General features: G+C 38.9%; 1 protein-coding gene across 1 annotated transcript; it reads right to left on the bottom strand.

The window, feature by feature from the left end:
* Nucleotides 1-1,300: 1,300 nt before the first annotated feature.
* On the bottom strand, nt 1,301-19,918 carry LOC124142491 (uncharacterized protein C10orf82-like). The gene is made up of 7 exons (XM_046510991.2): nt 19,696-19,918; nt 15,821-15,899; nt 8,962-9,085; nt 8,044-8,271; nt 6,490-6,682; nt 5,828-5,931; nt 1,301-4,702 (listed from the first exon to the last, which is right to left on the bottom strand). Exons 1-7 carry the CDS (start codon nt 19,779-19,781, stop codon nt 4,578-4,580), a joined length of 939 nt encoding a protein of 312 aa, XP_046366947.1. The 5' UTR covers nt 19,782-19,918; the 3' UTR covers nt 1,301-4,577.
* Nucleotides 19,919-20,648: the final 730 nt, after the last annotated feature.

The raw sequence follows: 20,648 nt of genomic DNA, 5'->3' as shown, positions 1-20,648 counted from the left end.
TTTGAATTATGATTATAACCATTAAAACAGCCAATCATGTATTTCCTGGCACCCCTAAAAATGTAATGGCACACTTAATTTGGCATAATTGTGCCCATTGGCAAACTTGAAATAAATTTAATTTCGATCCCTGTCATGTATATCTTGAGCCACAAATCAGCCACTATGTCTACAAGTAATATTACTTTATGTTGCCTTTTCTTATATACCTTTTTCTGAGGAGACTGTTATATGGCACACGGACACTGTTACTTTCTGATTGGAATTTATGAATATATTGTACATTTCTTTCTTTTTTTCTGATTATTGCATACTGATAATTCCTGCATTTGTTTTAACTGTATTTAATAGAAATATACCTCGAAGCATTAATTGTGTTGGGTATTTAATTATTAATGTCCTTGCTGACATATATAGGATTTCTAATTCATTGCATGTGAATGTTTTAGATAAAGAGCTTTAGTATTATCCTTAAAGAAAATTCAAAATAAATAATAATGATCATGTCATCTCTTCCAAGCAAGGGACCTAGTTTTCCGAGATCTTGACTAAAGCTCAATGTATTGATCTGTATCAATTGAAAGGAAGTCTTTGAAAGATATACACTTACAAAAGTCTTCATATAGTTTTGGCTAGTGAGGATGCATTCACATCATCATTGCAAACCGGTTATCAAGTTGCCTTGTGAGGAAGTCTCTGAATAGTCTTTGCAAAGTTCTTTCGAAGATTTCCACAAGCAAAGAAGACTCCACAGTATCTTTTCAATTTTGTTTGTTTGTAAAGAAGTCTCCAAAAAGTCCCCACAAATGTTTTTGTGGGGTCTTCGTTAGTGAGAATGCACTCAATACATCCTTGCAAACAGTCAGCTATTTTATTGCCTTATGAGGAAGTCTCCGAATAGTCCTCACAAAGTCTTTGTGGGGTCTTCGCTAGCGAGGATGCACTGATACATCTTTGCAAACCTTCAGCTACTTTATGGCCCTTCTGAGGAAGTCTCCGAATAGTCTTTGCAAAGTTGTTTTGAAGGTCTTCGCTAGCGAAGACGTATCGGAGACATCTTAAGAGATCTCCTAAGACATCCCCTGCTAGTGGAGATGCACTAGAAACGTCTTCGGTAGGTTAATGCCTTTGTGGGGAAGTACTTGATTATTCCCCAGAATAGTCTTCGATGGGTCTCCGCAAAGTCTCGGCTAGCCGAGACCATAAAAATTGGCTAAAATCCCACAAAAGATGCATCGGGACGGTCTCGGGGCGGTCTCGGATACATCTTTTCTGGGTTTTTTTTTTGTAAGGGAAAGCATCGCAAGTCGTCACAGCCAATGAAATGAGCAGAAAGGACAAATGCCAGTCGTAAAAGCCACTGGTTAATACTGGAAGGCAATACATGGTGTATAAATATGCAGTACAAGAATATACAGCCTGGGAATTGACAGTTATTGACTTGATGCTTTCACAGACTTCAAGTCTGTATGTGACGATGCTGCTGGGAGAGAAACTGTTTCACATACATTTTTGATAATGCCAAACATTGTAAGTATACCAATTTTTTCATATGACTATACCACAGACTTGTATAGGTCCGTGACTATACTTAAACTGCCCTTTAACATCTTTTGAGTAGTATATAAAAACTTTTTAAAAGAGTAATTTTTTTCTTGGTGAAATTAATCAATTGTTTTGAAATATATTTCTTTGAAATATAATTTTCTAGATATTGGTATTTTTAATTAAATTTACAGAATTTCAAATACACAATTAGAAAACTCTTGATGGAATAGTATTTTTAGGAAAGCATTTTAATCTGTAATGTTCTTATCATCCAAATCGTCTAGCTTTAGATATACATGTATCTAGTCCTTGTCTAGAAAGTCATGGACCTAGTCACAGTTGCTATGTCTAAAAATGCAACAAAGAACATATGGATTTTTTTTTAAATGTAATTTTTCTTCCAATAAAATACCTACATAGATATGTCTGAAAATGTGACATTGAACTGTAAGTCCTTTTATTGTATATTTTCTTACATCAAAATATATGCTAATAGTGCCTGCAAAAGAAACATTGGGTCTAAGTCAGATTCTCTGATTGTAACTGTCTAATTCGGACTATCCATAGTTCCATCTCACTTGTGTTGACCCACTTCCTGCTGCTCTTAGAAGGGCAAGAAACGCTGAAGAGGTCGGTCCTAGATGCATGTAGATTGTTATAGGCAAGTTTCATATTCAATGAAGAATTGTTCTTTTTATCAAGGACTTTGAAATATCCTATGTTCCTAATAAAACAGTATTTGCAATAGGTATTAGAACTGTAGAATATTTCTAAGACATGAGAATTGTGACCTTAAATAAGAACATAACTAGAAGTGGACATTAGTGTTCTCTTTGTAAATATTCCAAAACAAAGATGTATCTTACACACTTCTACCAAAAAGTAGTTTGGAAAATAAGATTTGGGGGCACTTAAACCTGCTGGTACTGGTTAACTTCAAAACAAAATATCCTTCCAAAATCATGCAAGCCTTCTCTTTTAGAGAAATCTTATAAAGTTGGAAAGGATGGATAACAGAAATAGTATTTTCCTACCTTGCCTCGAAACTCAATAACAATTAACATAACTCCAGGAAAATACATAACCGTTACCATAACAACTCATGGTTGGACTGATTACCTGGAAACAACATTCTGAGATTCTTCTCCAATGTCTGCAAGACTCCCTTCCACAGGGAGCTAATACCTCGTACTCTCTAGCTGGGAAAATCAGACAGGATTTGTTTAAATGGAATCGAAATATCTGATCTTCCAAATTTTGTAGCCTTCTCTTTGTAAAGAGAAGACTGACAAGAGCCAACTGGGATAGGGACTGACATTATCTGGAGATACCTCTCAAGGAAAGTAGTTTCTACAGGGAAACAGTACTACAAAACAAAGAAGTCTTGCTGGAGCTGAAATTGTTTAAGAAAATAATCATCAAAGATCAAACCAGTTCAAGCAGATTTAATCAGGTAGATATTTTTTCCATGTTTTCGAAACAGGTTATCAACAATGAAGGTGTACCCTTGTTACCCACCATGTAGTAAAGATATCTGTTGCCTTGAAGTAAACAACTCACATATAGACATATGATATTCAAAACACAACAATGGTGGCTTCTTTCAGTGACAAAATCTTATCTCCAAACTACAAATCTTCATCATATAGTTTGCCTATGGAATCAGATCTGAGAAACACTGACCTCTTTAGCCCGAAAGACCCTTCACGCTGTGTACAAAACTTCCTACATTATCATCAACACTCTTGAAGTTGTAGGGAATACATTATTATGTAGAGTCTCCTGCAACTTCAACACATCAGCAAGAAATGGTGGAAAGAACTGAATCACAACAGCTAGTTCCTATAGATGTTCTTTGATAGATATGAAAACTCAATCATATCAAAATTTGTTTTCCATTCAACATCACTCAAGCATTTCTTCAAGAAAGAATTTAAAAAAAAAAAAAAAAAATTCCTTTGTTATATTTTCAGACAGAGCAAGTGAGTTTGGTTGAATGGCCCCATGAAGACTATTATATCACGACTTGTCTGTCCAGTTTGTGAGGAAAGTTCAAAGTGGCGCAAGTTGTCGACAGTCGCCCTTTTCGTGAAACCACTGATGCTGGGAGACCAAGGATCATAATTGTGTCATTTGAACAATGATCAGCGGACCCTGTCATCTAAGGGACATAATTCTGCACACCATGTTGAAACACCTGAGGTGACAAGATCACCCACTCACAGACACCAATCAAAGATCAATGAGACACAGTGCTTATTGTCAGCTCCGACAATACCACACCGCCAAAGCCATCAAGACATTATGGTATATTAACTGTAAGTTGGGCCGGTTACCGATAAACTGTGTCCGGTGAGACAGAAGTTCCAGTTATCAGGGGACAGAATTCACGGTCTGCACAACAAGACAGAAAACTGCGCCTGCCAATGGATCAACAAACATGATAGTTCTGTCAATGTTTGTAAGATGAATTTATCAACATTCCAGGCCCTTATTCTTTTAATATACATAATTAAAACTTTTAAAAATAAATAATCTTATCACGATTCATGGTATGTATTTTATTAAACTTTCAAAAATAAATAATCTTATTATGATTCATGGTCCATAAAATGACAGAAACTGAGTCTTGCCTGTGGACCAACAAATATGTCAACGTGTCAATATATTTTTAACTATACACCAGGACCTTCTTTAAAGTAATGATTTAACTTATTTTAAAAAATTGTTCTGATTATCACAAAACAAAGCAGATTACACTTTAAGTGCCTCATTCTTTACCCTAATTGTTATTTAGGTACGTCATATTTGCCAGTCCACAGAATTATCTTTAGCACTCTCTATGTCATTATGGGGCATGGACTTGATATCACTCGATACACAGGGTATATGACATATACAGCTTATGACGATAGGCATTGGTCGATGGCGGCTAAAGTCGATGAAGGGCATATGTCGTTGACCTCAGCATCATATGTTCAATCAATGATGATGGCTTTGCATGATGATGTTCGAGAACTTCAGCCAGTCTACGCCACGGCTGTGGAGAATCGTACAGTTTTAACATGCGTTCCGTAGCTGTCATGGCCGTGTGTGCAGACATCCATGCTTCGTGTCGTGTCGCCGTATGTATTTCCAAATGCATATCTTCTCTCTGCAAAATAAATATAGATACAATAATACACTTATTCGATGTAATAAGCACCCAGGGCGCTCTCAAAATTAGAAATAGGGGGCATATATTTAGAATATTATTCTGGTTGAAGTTGAAAGATAAATTTTGTGGTTTATGCTGATACCCTGAAATGTTTATATATGACAGATATAGTTTTCCAGAATGTAATTGCCCACAATTAAGGGTGCATATAACACACGAGTGCGTATTATACGCGAATAAATAAGTCTTGTGTGCATTGATCAATTGGAACGGGTGCTAATTGGGATTGTTCACTAGCCAATATATTAGCAAATAATGCCATGGGCGCTTATTAGAGTGGGGCACTTATTACGTCGAATACGGTAAGTCACATGTTAGTTCAAACAATCTCCAATATCAGTCAAGTCTGAAACCTATAGAACACAAAGCAGCCGTATCACCTTGACAGTCGTAAGTCAATGTTCAAGTGTACGAGTTACAATCACCTCAGCGCAATGGATTGCTTTGTGGAATATACCCCAGGAACCTTACCATTTGATATTCTGGTGGAGGGTTGTAGGGCTGGGATGAGTCCAAATTTACAACCCCGGTACCCACCCCCTATTACCTGACCCTACTAGGGTACACACTGTAGGCCTCAAGAGATAGGTACAAAATGTTTGATTGGGAACTTTTTTACCAAAGCCCTGGCAAAACGTATTTAGATACACGTATTTAACAATCTGTTCATGCATACACTGTAGTTGACTTAAGTTATATCTGTATTGACCCATATGAAAAGTCAGAAGGAATTGGTGCATAATTTTTGTCATTAAACAATGCATCACGTGACTAACCACGTAGTCCTGTGGGTACCCGGGTCCTACTAAGTACCCACCCGTCCCGGGTACTCGAGTTACCCATCCCAGCCCTTGAGGGTGGGTGCCTGGGATGCCTTTTTACCAAATATTTTGTTCTCTCCAGAGGTAAATATTATATATCTGAATGTAGTGACCGAAAAAATATTTTGTCTCAAAGTTCCAGGCTCCACCACCCAAGAATATGAAGTGCTGTCGGCCCTATCTGATATGTATTGACAATACGATGACAACAGATTGTTTCTGTCATGAGGTAACTACTCACGAGGGACATAGCCGGTGTACTTGGGGATCATGCCGTCCTGGAGGTATAGGCGGCGGCTGAAGTTGGGCGGGGCACTCTGTGCGGCCCGCGATCCTGACGGGGGTCTGTGATGATAAAAACACATTTATCACAGAGAACACAACACATATATCACATAGACTTAGTACATATCTCATTCGCCGAAATGAGAGGTCTGCTTGGCACTTTGAAAAATGACAAATGGGGTTCTCATCCAAACCTGATGATACACAATCAGTGAAATCAGTGAAATCAGTTTTCAGAGACTGAGCAGTAATGAACAAACATGGTTCAAACTTGTCAATAGTTAAGTTACAAGGCTATTATACAGCTCAGCTCAGCTCAGCTACACTCAGCTCACTCACTCACTCACTCAACTTACTCATTCAGTGGGGAACGGGTGGCCCAGTTGTCTAAGGCGCCACGATTCGCTGTGCAGAGTTGCGTCCCTTTGGGCATGCCAGAAACCTATGATTGTGAGTTCAAATCCCGGTTTCTAGGTTTGTCAGCACCATACTCATGCTCGTGGGTTTCACCGAAGCGGTAAACATTTGAGACCTGCATCACTTGGGGCTTTCCTCCCACATTAGGCTCACTCACTCACTCATTCAGCACTTGACACAGGTCAGTTACTAAGGTCCCACCTGTTCACTGTGATCTTGTAGTTGGGATCGGCATGGAGTTCCTGATGCCGCTTGGTTTCCTGTACAAATGCATTGAATCCCATCTTGGAGCTCTCGTGGTACCGGCATCCTAGTCCCAGCTCTGTGGGTTTGATTCGCGGCACATACCCCTGGTACCCTGGCATCGGCGCCTCCGTCATGCTCCGCTTGTCCTCTGGAAGATGAACACGACTCTGTCAGAAGCCTCATAGGTATCTGTGACAGGAATCTTTGCTACTAATAAGTTCAACCACGACTTCTGTAACTACTACTACTACTACTATTATTATTACTACTACTACAAGACTATAGTACTTATACCTAGCAACTTTGGATGTATGGTGTCTACTACTACTACTACTTCTACTACTACTTCTATTACTACTACTACTACTACCACCTCCATCACCACCACCATACTTCTACTCACTATTAAATACTACTTTTGTTTGTTTGTTTGTTGTTTAAAGCCGCACTCAGCAATATTCCAGCTACATGACGGCGGTCTGTAAATAATCAACTCTGAACTACTACTACTACTACTACTACTACACTAGTACACTAGTACAGAACGACTACTACTTCTACTATACTACTACTACTACTACAGAACGACTTCTTCTACTACTATACTACTGCTACTACTACATTACTACTACTGCTACTACTACTACTACAGAACGACTACTACTATACTACTATATATACTACTACAGAAATACTACTACTACTACTATACTTCTGCTACTACTACATTACTACTACTGCTACTACTACTACTACTACTAGACTACTACTATACTACCACTATTCTACTACTACTACTACAGAAAGACTACAACTACTACTTTACTTCTACTACATTACTACTACTGCTACTACTACTACTACTACAACAGAACGACTGCTACTATACTACTACTACTACAGAAAGACTACTACTACTACTATACTACTACTACTACAGAAAGACTACTACTACTACTACTATACTTCTACTACTACATTACTACTACAGAATGACCACTACTATACTTCTACTACTACTCCTGCTACTACTACTACAGAACGACTACTACTATACTACTACTACTACTACTACTACAGAAAGATTACTACTACAAAACGACTACTACTACTACTGCGACTACTACTACTACTACTACTATACTACTGCTACTACTACTACAGAACGACTACTACTACTACTACTACTATACTACTGCTACTACTACTACAGAACGACTACTACAATACTTCTACTACTACTACTACTTCTACTACTACTTCAGTACTACTACTACTTCTACTTCTACTACTACTACTACTACAGTACTACTGCTAATACATCTATACTACACTACAACAGAACAACTACTACTACTACTATACTTCCACTACTACTACAGTACTACTACTACTACTTAGTAACACAACTCATAACTACTACACTATGACTTAGTAACAACTACTGCTGCTATGACTCCAACAACAACAACTCCCACTACTACAACTACACAATGTAAGAGGTTGTACCTAGTAACATGGGCTGTGTTGGGTGTGTATCCCTGTACAGGTTGAGCTTGTCACGGACCGTGGGGTCGTGGGAGATGGCAGTTAGACGAGGGTAGCTCCGTATTTGTCTCTGGAGGTCTCTCATTTTAAAGTCATGATTCTTTGTGTTGCTCAAATAGTTGTCTATACACACATCACAGTCGTCCTTGTATGTGCCGCCAAACTTGAAGGGCATCCTTGGTATGTATCCTGAAACAGAATACATTCCTATAATTGTTCCTACATACATGATTGTTCCATATACCGTGTTCGACGTAATAAGCGCCCCGCTCTAATAAACGCCCACGGCGATAATTACTAATATATTGGCTAGTGAACAATCCCAATTAGCACCCCTTCTGATTTATCAATGTACACAACACTTATTTATTCGCGTATAATACGTACTCATGTGTTATATGCACACTTAATTATGGGCAAATAAATTCTGGAAAAATATATCTGTTGTATATAAACATTTTAGGCTGTAAGCAAAATCCACGAAATTTATCTTTCAACTCTGTTTTTCCCACCAAAATAATATTCTAAGAAGAGCCCCCTATTTCTAATTTTGAGAGCGCCTTGGGCGCTTATTACGTCGAATACGGTACTAGGGATGGGTATTGGAGTAAAAGTTATACTGCAATATATCATAAATATTTAAAGGCCCACACTCACTGCAAATAGTGAGCATAGCTCACCTGTATATAGTGAGTATTGCTCACCTGCATAGCAAGTATAGCTCACCTGTGAAGTCAGTATATCTCACCTGTATTTAGTGAGTATTGCTCACATGTACATAGCATGTATAGCTCACCCGAATATAGTGCATATAGCTCACCTGCCTAGCAAGTATAGCTCACCTGTGTATAGGGAGTATAGCTCATCTGTATAGCTCACCTGTATAGCCAGGAATCATGTTCTTGGTGTACTTGTTGTCCCCTGTGGCGTCGGGCAGCTCGTTCTTCAACGTCTCCTGTGGGAAGGGGCCCATGATAGTGGCGGAGCGGCGGAACTCCAGATCCTGCCAACAACACATGTTTTCTCATTAAATCAGACCACACAAACTCTTTCACGTTTCATATTTTTAATTTTTCTGTTGTAAAATATTCATAAAATGCTGTCAATAACCAAGACAGGCTTCAGTCATGTAATTACAGGTACATAAGCAGGTGAGTATTTCCCCATGGTATGGCTGAAGCAAACAGATGAAACTCAATGTCTGTCCACTTTATTCATGGCAAAAACAGTGATATAAAAACTCAGGTACCCGGGTCGGGTGGGTACTGAGTAGGACCCGGGTACACACAGGATTACCTGGACCCATGGTTAGTCACGTGATATATTGTCTAATGACAAAAATATCTGGAACTCTATGGTTACACTACAAGTCATAAATGTTCGCATTTCTTTCTGACTATGCACCCATTCCTTCTGATTTTTCATATGGTTGAATAAAGATATAACTTCAGTGTATGCATGACCAGATTGTTTAATACATGTATCTAAATACGTTTTGCCAGGGATATGATAAAAAAACTTCACAATCGGACATTTTGAGACATCTCCTGAGACCTACAGTGGGTACCCGGGTAGGGTAGGGTAATTAGGGGCGGGTACCCGGGTAGTAAATTTGGACTCGTCCCAGCCCTAGCGCATGCACTTTGCTATATAAGTGAAATAATCTTGGATATGCATTAAACACCATTTTACCTAACCTTGCAACAATAAACCTGGGAACAAAACCCTACAGGAACAAAACTCCTGATGTATTGATTCCACCAGAACAAATATTCAGGGGGACCATATTTACACACCTCACAGTCTCTCGCATGTACACACAAACTGAAACCTGCCAGACTGGTAGCAACAGCTAATGGTAGGTTCAATGTCAGTAAACAAGGTAATGAGTCGAGGTGGTGACATATCAATGTGCCATATCAATATTTGATCATGTGACGATCAGTAGCTAAGTGACAAGGAGCTGACTAGTGGCTGAGAGTGACAGCTCCAAGGACTTCAGTAAATAATGTGAAAACACACACGAAGCCTATAAACTGTCGCACTGACTGCGTAAACCTGTGAAAATCTGGGGTAGAATAGGTCTTCAGCAACCCATGCTTACCGCAAAGGAGACTATGCTTGTCGTAAAAGGCGACTAACAGGATTGGATGGTCATGCTCACTGACTTGCAATAGAAATTTGCACTAGTCCTATAGTCCTTACCAAACTGCCCAATAGTAAAGGTATCCTAAGGTCTAGTAGAAATTGGCCCATTTTAAGGGTTTTGCTATATGTTATCATTATAAGGACTAGTGGACAAAAACTGTTATTTCTAACCCTGGTTGATGTATGTCATCACATCCCGATTGTGTGGATCGATGCTCATGATATCCACCCTGGATTGTCTAGTCTAGACTCAATTACTAACGGACCACTGTCATACAGCTGGAATATTGCTGAGTGCAACAAACAAACAAACTGACTGAGTCTGTTTTTACACCACTCTAATCAACAATCCACCCTTCACAGCAAGGGACACCGAGAATGAGCCTACACATTGTACCTACATCAGAATCCAACCCGGTCTTCTGAGTGGTGAGTCTACCACTAGGCCACCTCAAAGCCCATTATATTGGAGTGTGTGTGTGAGTGAGTATGGTTTTACGCCGCTTTTAGCAATATTCCAGCAATATCACGGCCGGGAACACCAGAAATGGGCTTCACACATTGTACCCATGTCGGGATTCGAACCCGGGTCTTCGGCGTGACGAGCGAATGCTTTAACCACTAAGCTACCCGCCCCCCCACAATTATATTGGAGCACAACATGTACGTATTTCAGAATTCAAAGGTTTGACTAATCAGGTTCCACTTGTGTGAAAAAATAATGTAGGATTTACTGACTAATTGTGTTGCACCTGACCTGTAGTCAGTGTACAGTCTATGGGGGATCAATACCAGCCCCCCACCCCTTCCCCTGGACTGTCCCCTATCCCCTCCCCAGCTACAAGTCACAGTACACTCTATGGGGTATCAATATCAGGCCCCCACCCCCTCCCCCTGGAGTGTCCCCTATCCCCTCCCCAGCTACAAGTCACAGTACACTCTATGGGGTATCAATATCAGGCCCCTACCCCCTCCCCCTGGACTGTCCCCTATCCCCTCCCCAGCTACAAGTCACAGTACACTCTATGGGGTATCAATATCAGGCCCCCACCCCCTCCCCCTGGAGTGTCCCCTATCCCCTCCCCAGCTACAAGTCACAGTACACTCTATGGGGTATCAATATCAGGCCCCCACCCCCTCCCCCTGGACTGTCCCCTATCCCCTCCCCAGCTACAAGTCACAGTACACTCTATGGAGTATCAATATCAGGCCCCTCCCCCCTCCCCCTGGAGTGTCCCCTATCCCCTCCCCAGCTACAAGTCACAGTACACTCTATGGGGTATCAATATCAGGCCCCCACCCCCTCCCCCTGGACTGTCCCCTATCCCCTCCCCAGCTACAAGTCACAGTCCACTCCATGGAGTATCAATATCAGGACTCTGAAAGCTCCCTGACTGCTGGGGAAGATTCCAGGTGATAATGGCCACTGACTATTCTCCAATCCAGTCAGCTGATACTTCCAATTCACAATGGAGTCATGGTCCCATTGTAATTCTTTCTTGTAACACAGAGCAAAGATATCCCATTTCAGAATGCCAATTTCACGGTTTGTAGTCTCACCTGATCAACTGTTAACAGACTTTGACATCTGAATTCCAAGAAATGATTTTGGTTACCTAGGTCTATTCTGAATGTCTAGTTTACCTTTGTCCTGATTTTTCTGACTAGCAGAATGCTGCGTATACAAGATATACTGGTAAACAATGATTTGTAAAAAGGGTACAATATAAACACAATATCAAAGTGTCTAATTACCTGGTAGAATTGAATTCCTGATTATATTTTTCTTAGTATAAGTTTGTCAGAGCCATACCCATGCTTGTGTGCTGACAAGCTGTGATATAACTGCAATACTGTCCAAAGTGGTGTAAAACCCAACTCCTCACTCATTCACTATAATATCACAATTAAAACCAAGACAACAATTTGCCAATTTGGTTCCCTCATTTATATCGTATATGAACAAACAGGACTGGGTGGTCCCCTTGAGGTGGTTAAAGATGCTGCTCATCACGCCAAAGGTCCAGGTTCGATTCCCCACATGGGTACAGTGTGTGTATAAATCAAGTGAGTGAGTTGGGTTTAACACCACTTTGAACGGTATTCCAGTTATATCATAGTATGTCAGCCTGATGTGGTAGGAAAGCCTGAAGTGATGCAGGTCTGTGACGTTTACCACTTTGGTGAAACCCACGAACACGGGTATGGTGCTGACAAACCTAGAAACATAATCAGATAATTCAGGTCCACAATCTGGTTTCTGGCGTGCCCAAGGGATGAATGTTTATTGTTATTTCCTTTAAAAAAATCAAAGAGTACATTCATGATTGTAATTTTCATTAAACATAGCAGCTAACAGTTTTAGTCCACTAGTCCTTATAATGATAACATATAGCAAAACCCTCAGAAATGGCAATTTCTTCTTGTCTTTATGATACCTTAACTATTGGGCAGTTTGGCAAGTACTATGGGACTAAAGTACTCACAGAAATGAAAAAAACCTGTTTTTTCTATCTCAGATTTAAATAAATGCAGTTAAAATACAAAATATATAAATATTCAAACAACTCAATTAGTACTAATTGGGCCTTGGCACAAATACAGGGTATCAAAGGTTTTTATGTCTTTTTACACGTAAAAGTGAACAATATGAACAAAACAGACTATTGTGAAACTGAGCATAACCAGGTGTTAGTAGATCAAGGTGACTGTCCATGACCTATGACACCTTGACAACAGGTGAAAACAGGTGCTTGAAACCCACGTGCATGTGATTTGTCAGTGGTTAGTGATTTGTGAGTGGCATTGTGGGATAGTGAATCATCGTCAAAATATCAGAACGTAAAAGTAACATATTCCCTTCTGAAACAACAACTTACATGTCATTATTATTATGTACATAAACATAGCTGTTATTTTTATTGTCGTTTTCATAACTTTTTTCCAGGCGAATTTGCATAATGCCTATAGCCTGTTTCTGCCATGTCAATTTGGACTTAGTTTTATTTTTGAATGTTGAAAGTGCCTACAAATTACCTCCTGTAAAGTACATTTTGTATTGAGCACTGCGATAAAACTAGCAAATCCAGACTAGTACTTTTCCAGTTGTTTTGTTATTTCGTATTTACATCTACCTAATGCTTTGTGTCGATTATTAAATCCAGCAAAACAGGTTTTTTTCATTTCCGTGAGTACTTTAGTGCCAATTTCTAACACTGCATAGACCGTGTACACTAGAATACTGAATCACAATCACAATACAGTAACGGAATTACTACAAGTATTGCTTGTGGGTTCCGTGAACTTATTTCTTTGCCTACTACACACATGAAGTTGACCCGTGATTCGAAACCACGATCATAGGTTTCTGGTGTTCCTAAGGGATGCAACTCTGCACAGCGAATTACGGCACCTTAAACAACTGGCCCCCCATGAAGTCAGTGAAGGGACAAGTTCAGTCAAGGAGACTCCATTGTTGTAGCACTGATAGTATATGTGAAGGCCTCACAATGAAGCTATGACTACACATTGTAAAGAAGCAATTGGAAAAGAGTTTATCGTTATGACCTCACTGACACAAGATCTTCCCTCCAGTACAGCACAGACCCAGTGATTCAGTACCCAGCGAAACCACATACACCAACAGTTAAAACCAACTCCATATATTGACTACCCCATGCCGACACCCCACACTACCGACAATACCAGGCAATTGACAACTGTCAATAGCCAGAGAGAACATGCTATTACATTCAAAACCTACTGCTATCAACCTCGGTGTCACACGCCCTCTCTATGATTAACTGTACCTTGTCAATGGAGGAATTGGGTATTGAATTATGATTGACTGATAGTGCTGCATTGAGTCGGTTGTTGAGCCTTGGTCGCGAGAGTGGTCGTTAATAGCGGTACCTTGCTTGTGTTTATACAAGGTTGATCTACTGTTCGGACATACTGATTGGCATACAGATGTATTGTCATGGTTGACATGTGTACCTGTTCTATCGACAAAGTATATTTCAGTGAACATACACTAGGAGTTACAAAGATTGATCCAGCATTTTTAAAACGGGTCGGAAATATAAAAATCCTCTCTCAGTCAATTTTACTGCCTACAACAAACTACACTTGGTTTTCAAAAGGGGAGGGGGCAGATCCCTCTAGATCCACCTAAGGGTTATATATTTTCCAATTGAACATTTATTTTCAAATAATTTAAACAGAGTATCCCTCCCATTATAAATCTGTCAATGATGCTTGCATAAGTTTTAAGCAAACATACATTCTTACATTCATGACCTCTTAAGTCAAGTTCGAACTTATAAAATTTCTGTTCAAGTGGCTATAAGCTAGATAATGAATGAAAATACAGACTGACCTGCAAATCACCCACCCACAATATTGCGAAATACAGTAACAATATTACATTACATTACATTTTTTTTTCAATCTGGCTATATCTGATGATCCTGTCTTTGAGGCCTGGACATATCTACTGTCTGCTACTTGTACATTACAGTACATCACAGTCACTGTATACATGGGTCACATACGACTTGTCAAACAGAATGTCTTGTTTCTCTCTAACGGTCCCGTCTGTAAAATTGTCCTACTTTTAATATTTTATTTTAATTTTAAAGCACATTGTTACAAGCAATAAAGATTTTGTTATCGCTAAAACATTTCATATCTTCATTTTCTTCCAACTTCCTAACATTGTTATGAAAAGAGTTATTTTCAATTGTGTTTTTGACATGACATTCGTCGTATGTCTTGACCCAGTCTCTCAGACATGAAGCCAAAAGGGCGTGGCCAAACAGAGTGACATTGTTCAGTAAAAGACCGCCTCCGTGGTCTAGTGGTAGAGGGTCTGCCCGGAGAGCGTCATACCAAAAGACGTTAAAAGATGGTACTTGTTGTTACCCTGTCTGGCGCTCGGCATTAAGGGGCTAAAACAAGGACTGGTCGGCTCAGAGTCAGTATACCGTGTCTGAGTGGGGTATTCATGTTAAACTGCGGCATGGTATCTCAGTGAGCTAGCACTATAAATCGTTATCAGTCCGGACTAGTACAAGCAGCCACACACACACAATCAGTAAAATCAGTTTACTTACATAGATTTGTATCCTATCAAAGAAATACAATAAAGGAACTTAAAACCCTCTTTCCCTCAACCCATACAGTTTTTTAAAAAACATCTTGAGAAGCAATGTATTCTTATTAACTGGCCCAAACAGATAAATATGACATTCTTACTATGGAGAAACTGAAGAAAAAAGTGTAATCTGCAAGACAGAATTTTTACTTTATTTATTGACTTATTGACTGACATTGGTAAACAGTTTAGACCTGACAGGTAATTTAATATTATCAATTCTTTCAATACTGATACCATTGACTCTGTGATTGTGTGACTGTAATCAATACTCAACATTTGACAGTGGTGTCGTTCAGCACTCTAATTGGACACTTGTCAGTGTATATATACCAGGGCTCGGACAGTACATTATGACATATATAACTGACTGACTGACTGACTGACTGACTGACTGACTGACTGACTGACTGACTGACTGTAGTGCTTACTCACCGATTTGAGCAGATCGTGGGTGTCATTACCGTAGGTTTGGCCCACCCGGTACTTGATCTGAGGTATGTAACCACGGTAACTGCAAGGGAAATAAACATAAATTCCAATTTAATCACAACATTTTGCAACAAAAAGTGTTTCATAAAAATCATATTTTTTCTAAAATGTTTAATAACAAATTGTACAAGGTATCTGTGTACTATAGGGATGTTGAGATACATGCAGGTGTCACACGATACGATACATATCTCGACACTGAAGCCACGATACCATGCATATTTTGATACAGCATATATCAACATTTTGACTGAGAACAGAGTCCATAGGCACACTCACACTCATAAAGGTAAAGGAGGACAACTGACAACAGACTGAAACTCATTAACATGACACTGAGTCAAGTCAACTATTCTGTTTGAGAAAATAATGAGAAACTAACAAGTCTGCATACTGTATTATGACAGGCAAGGAAAAGCTGGTCAGCCTAGTTATTGAGCCCGTTTCATATCCGAAATACGACCAAAAAATTATGAGGAATTAAAAAAAATAGTTTGTACTTGCTTATTGATATATATATATATATATATATATATATATATATATATATATATATATATATATATATATGTATATGTATATGTATATATATATATATATTGATATTGATATTGATATTGATGCTAATGATCAACATGGACAATCTGGTATCGTATCGTGCTCAGTTACCTGACGGTGTACAGGTAAATCGCGACATCACTACTGTGTACATCAACTAGATGTGATTCCCATGAAGCATGTATATCTGGTTTGACCATGTTGCCTGTATGTTGCCACATATTGATTTTCTTCAGCCTTAGGTTGTTTTTGTTGGTTTGTTGTTTAGCGCTGCACTCAGTAATATTCCAGCTATGATGGCGTTCTGTAAATAATTTAGTCTGGACCAGACAAGCCAGTGATTGCCATCACGAGCATCGATCAAAGCAATTGGGATATGATGACATGCATCAAACAAAGTCAGCGAGCCTGACCACCTGATCCTGTTAGTTGCCTCTTACGAGAAGCACAGTCGCCTATTACGGCAAGCATGGGTTGCTGAAGACCTATTCTACCCCGGAATGTTCATGAGTCTCAGCCTTAGTTATTTGGAGACAATAAAATGATGAAAGACAGAAAATTGAATAGCGAGGATAGCGGTGATGAAAATCTAATAATTACTTCAGTATGGTCTAACTGAGTTTAATTAATTCCAAATGCATGCATTTTTCCCATATTTAATGGTTTTAGAAGACAACTTTGCAAAGTTTTTCATAAGTTTAAGAATCTTTTTCTACATATTGTAAAACTTTCACTACGTAAAGACAGCTTGAAACCAGTCTGTGTTAAAGGAGCATGACCCGTTGTTAAGGAGGCTTCACACAGTTGGTCATAAATATGTGTTACTATTTACATGAAAGTAAATGTTTACAGACCTTACTTTTACACATTCATGGTTATTTATATAGTGTGACGTAAAATGTTAACACTCATGTATGTTATGGGCTCTCCTAACTCTGTATGGAGTGGCAACCTTACCTCTTTTACTTATTTAGAGAAAACTTCACTCTATAGCCGGGGTGGGGCTTTAATAAAATATCTGTGTGTTGTGTCGAAGGTAAATATTTCACTGTCAATGTCCTTTGTATGAACAGGTACATAACATAAGCTTTAGAGATAGTATGTAACATTAGCTTTAGAGAGAGACCGCCTCCGTGGCCTAGTGGTAAAGCGTTCGCCCGGAGAGAGGAAGGTCATGGATTCCACCCCCGGCCGCGTCATACCAAAAGACGTTAAAAGATGGTACTTGTTGTTACCCTGTCTGGCGCTCAGCATCAAGGGGCTAAAACAAGGACTGGTCGGCTCAGAGTCAGTATACTGTGTCTGAGTGGGGTATTCATGTTAAACTGCGGCATGGGATCCCAGTGTGCTAGCACTATAAATCGGCATCAGTCTGGACTAGTGCAAGCAGCCACTCACACACACACACACATGTGCATGCAAGTGGCTATATAAGTGCAATAATCTTGAACATGACGTTAAACCCCATTTCTCATCACATTTAGAAAGAGTATGTAACATTAGCATTAGTGAGAGTATGTAACATTATACAGCTTTTGAGAGAGTATGTAACATAAGCATTAGTGAGAGTATGTAACACTAACTTTAGAGAGAGTATGTAACATTATATAGCTTTAGAGAGAGTATGTAACATTATATAGCTTTAGAGAGTATGTAACATAAGCTTTAGAGAAAGTATGTAACATTATATAGCTTTAGAGAGAGTATGTAACATTAGCTTTAAAGAGTGTATGTAACATTATATAGCTTTAGAGAGAGTATATAACATTATATAGCTTTAGAGAGAGTATGTAACATTATATAGCTTTAGAGAGAGTATGTAACATATAGCTTTAGAGAGAGTATGTAACATTAGCTTTAGAGAGTGTATGTACCATTATACAGCTTTAGAGAGCGTATGTAACATTATATAGCTTTAGAGAGAGTATGTAACATTATATAGCTTTAGAGAGAGTATGTAACATTATATAGCTTTAGAGAGTGTATGTAACATTATATAGCTTTAGAGAGAGTATATAACATTATATAGCTTTCGAGAGAGTATGTTACATTATATAGCTTTAGAGAGAGTATGTAACATTATATAGCTTTCGAGAGATATGTAACATTATATAGCTTTAGAGAGAGTATGTCACATTATATAGCTTCAGAGAGAGTATGTAACATTATATAGCTTTAGAGAGAGTATGTAACATTATATAGCTTTAGAGAGAGTATGTAACATTAGCTTCAGAGAGGCACATTAGTCGAGCACCTCTGAGTAACAGAAACACAGAGATTCAGCTAGGAGAGCATTGCTACATTTAAGTGCACCAAAACAAAATCTCTGTATTTTCATTTCCACAAATAAGCAACTGTTCAAGCAGAAGAAAATGCCACAGTTAATCACTGTCTTGCAGTAAGTTAACCGTTGCTAGGTGTCCCGAGTCAATCCAGTGTGAACCCCATGGCATCCAGTGGCGACCCAGCAGGTCCTATTGTAACAGCCTGGCTTACACTGGGCTTAATCTGGCTTACCTCACAGTCTTTATATCACAGCATGGTAAGTAAATGGAGGGATTATCTCTTATATATATTTAAAGCTGCATGGGAGATCAATTGTACAAGAAAACAAATGAGTTCTGTATTAGAGTATGTTGTTATATTATGAGTCTCACATGAACAATGATATACAATTCCAACCCCTCCATCTCCATTTTAAAACCATGCAGTCACTAAATTATGTTCAAATTTTAATTTGTATTTGAAAATATAGAATTTAGTCATTTATTCTCAACAAACCCCTATACAGTTGTGATAATGTGAGGCAACCCCCCTCATTTAATTACTGTCATTATATATATAACCCCCTTAATATCTAACAGCTCCCCCCAAAAAAATAAATAAATAAATAAAAATAAATAAATAAATAAATAAATATAAAAAAAATAGAGAGAGAAAAAAGAAGAAGAAGAATATGACTATATTTAGCTCAATATTCTCAGCTATTTCGAGAATACCTGTTTTCATACCTGAGGTAATATTTTGGCCAAAAGCTCGATAATTGTTCGATAGCCTTTCAAAGAGATTTTAATTGTGTTTCTGAATTGAGCTTCAAGTACAAATAATCGAATGCACAAAGAATTCCATTGACAGTGAGCGCCATTATCACATAGATGAATGGTTTCAAAGGACTTTAAACCCCAATTGTCACGTTCATAAAACGATATTCATTTCTAACACCTTGTTCAATACAGTTCTCACGTTCATTGACCACTCACCCTGGCACTTGAGTCCCTTCCTTCAGCTGGGCGAACGCTCGCCTCTGTTCAACAGTGGGACCCCCACCAAAAGCTACAGTTGTCATCTTGAAACAGAATACTTTCCTCTACCTTACTCCAAAATGATGTTCGCTTGACACGTAATGGAACGTTTTAGTGAGCTTTGGCTGCACTTAACACATTTACCGTTGCCTGTAACGCGATTTACCGTTGCTAGGGTCTAAAATACTCAACCAATCAGCGAACAGATACAGCGGGCACCGGTCGACCAAAACCGGAAGTCAGCTACGAATCTTGTTATAGTTTGCTTCTGAAATGTGAACGAAATTAGTTTTATTTGCGTCCACAAGGGAAAAGGAATACAACAATATAGAAGTCTAGGAATTCTATATGAGCAGGAATTTTTTTAATACTGCCATATTGCTGTGCAGAGTTGCGTCCGTTGGGCACGCCAGAAACCTATGAGTGTGGGTTCGAATCCCGGTACGCCCCGATTATGTTTCTTGCTAGATTGTCAGCACCACATCCGGGCTCGTGGGTTTCACCGAAGTGGTAAACGTCTGAGAGAGAGAGAGTTGAAAACTGCTGACTCAAATAATTTGTTCAAAACATGTGAAATACTCAAAAAAACGAGCTACCAGCACACACTTGTAATTTCGATTCTACAAAGTTGATCTTATTTCGTTGTTATAATTATAGTCAAAACGACTCGTCATATTTTCTTATTATCTAGGTTGAAATAGAAATTTATCATCCAAACTGACTCCCACAGGAGATATCGCTTGGGTGAGATCAAGCGATATCTACATTGTAGATATATCTGTAATAAAATTGCATCACAATGCTTTGCAGACCATTGCAACGCCACTGGATACCATGACGTCACAATCAAATGACATCACTAATGGCTCCGCTATTGAAGCTGTTAGCAGTACTTTTTAGACTTAGCACTG

This window comes from Haliotis rufescens, unplaced genomic scaffold (assembly GCF_023055435.1).
Source record: "Haliotis rufescens isolate VD_foot unplaced genomic scaffold, xgHalRufe1.0.p SCAF_8, whole genome shotgun sequence".
Taxonomy (NCBI): domain Eukaryota; kingdom Metazoa; phylum Mollusca; class Gastropoda; order Lepetellida; family Haliotidae; genus Haliotis; species Haliotis rufescens.
This window is presented reverse-complemented; position numbering and strand designations above follow the sequence as displayed.

Coding starts and splice junctions, on each gene's coding strand:
- LOC124142491 (XM_046510991.2), bottom strand. CDS start 19,781: ATGACAACTGTAGCTTTTGGTGGGGGTCCCACTGTTGAACAGAGGCGA. Junction 6,683..8,043: donor AACACAGCCCATGTTACTAG/GTACAACCTCTT, acceptor TTCATCTTCCAG/AGGACAAGCGGAGCATGACG. Junction 4,703..5,827: donor GTACACCGGCTATGTCCCTC/GTGAGTAGTTAC, acceptor TTTATTTTGCAG/AGAGAAGATATGCATTTGGA.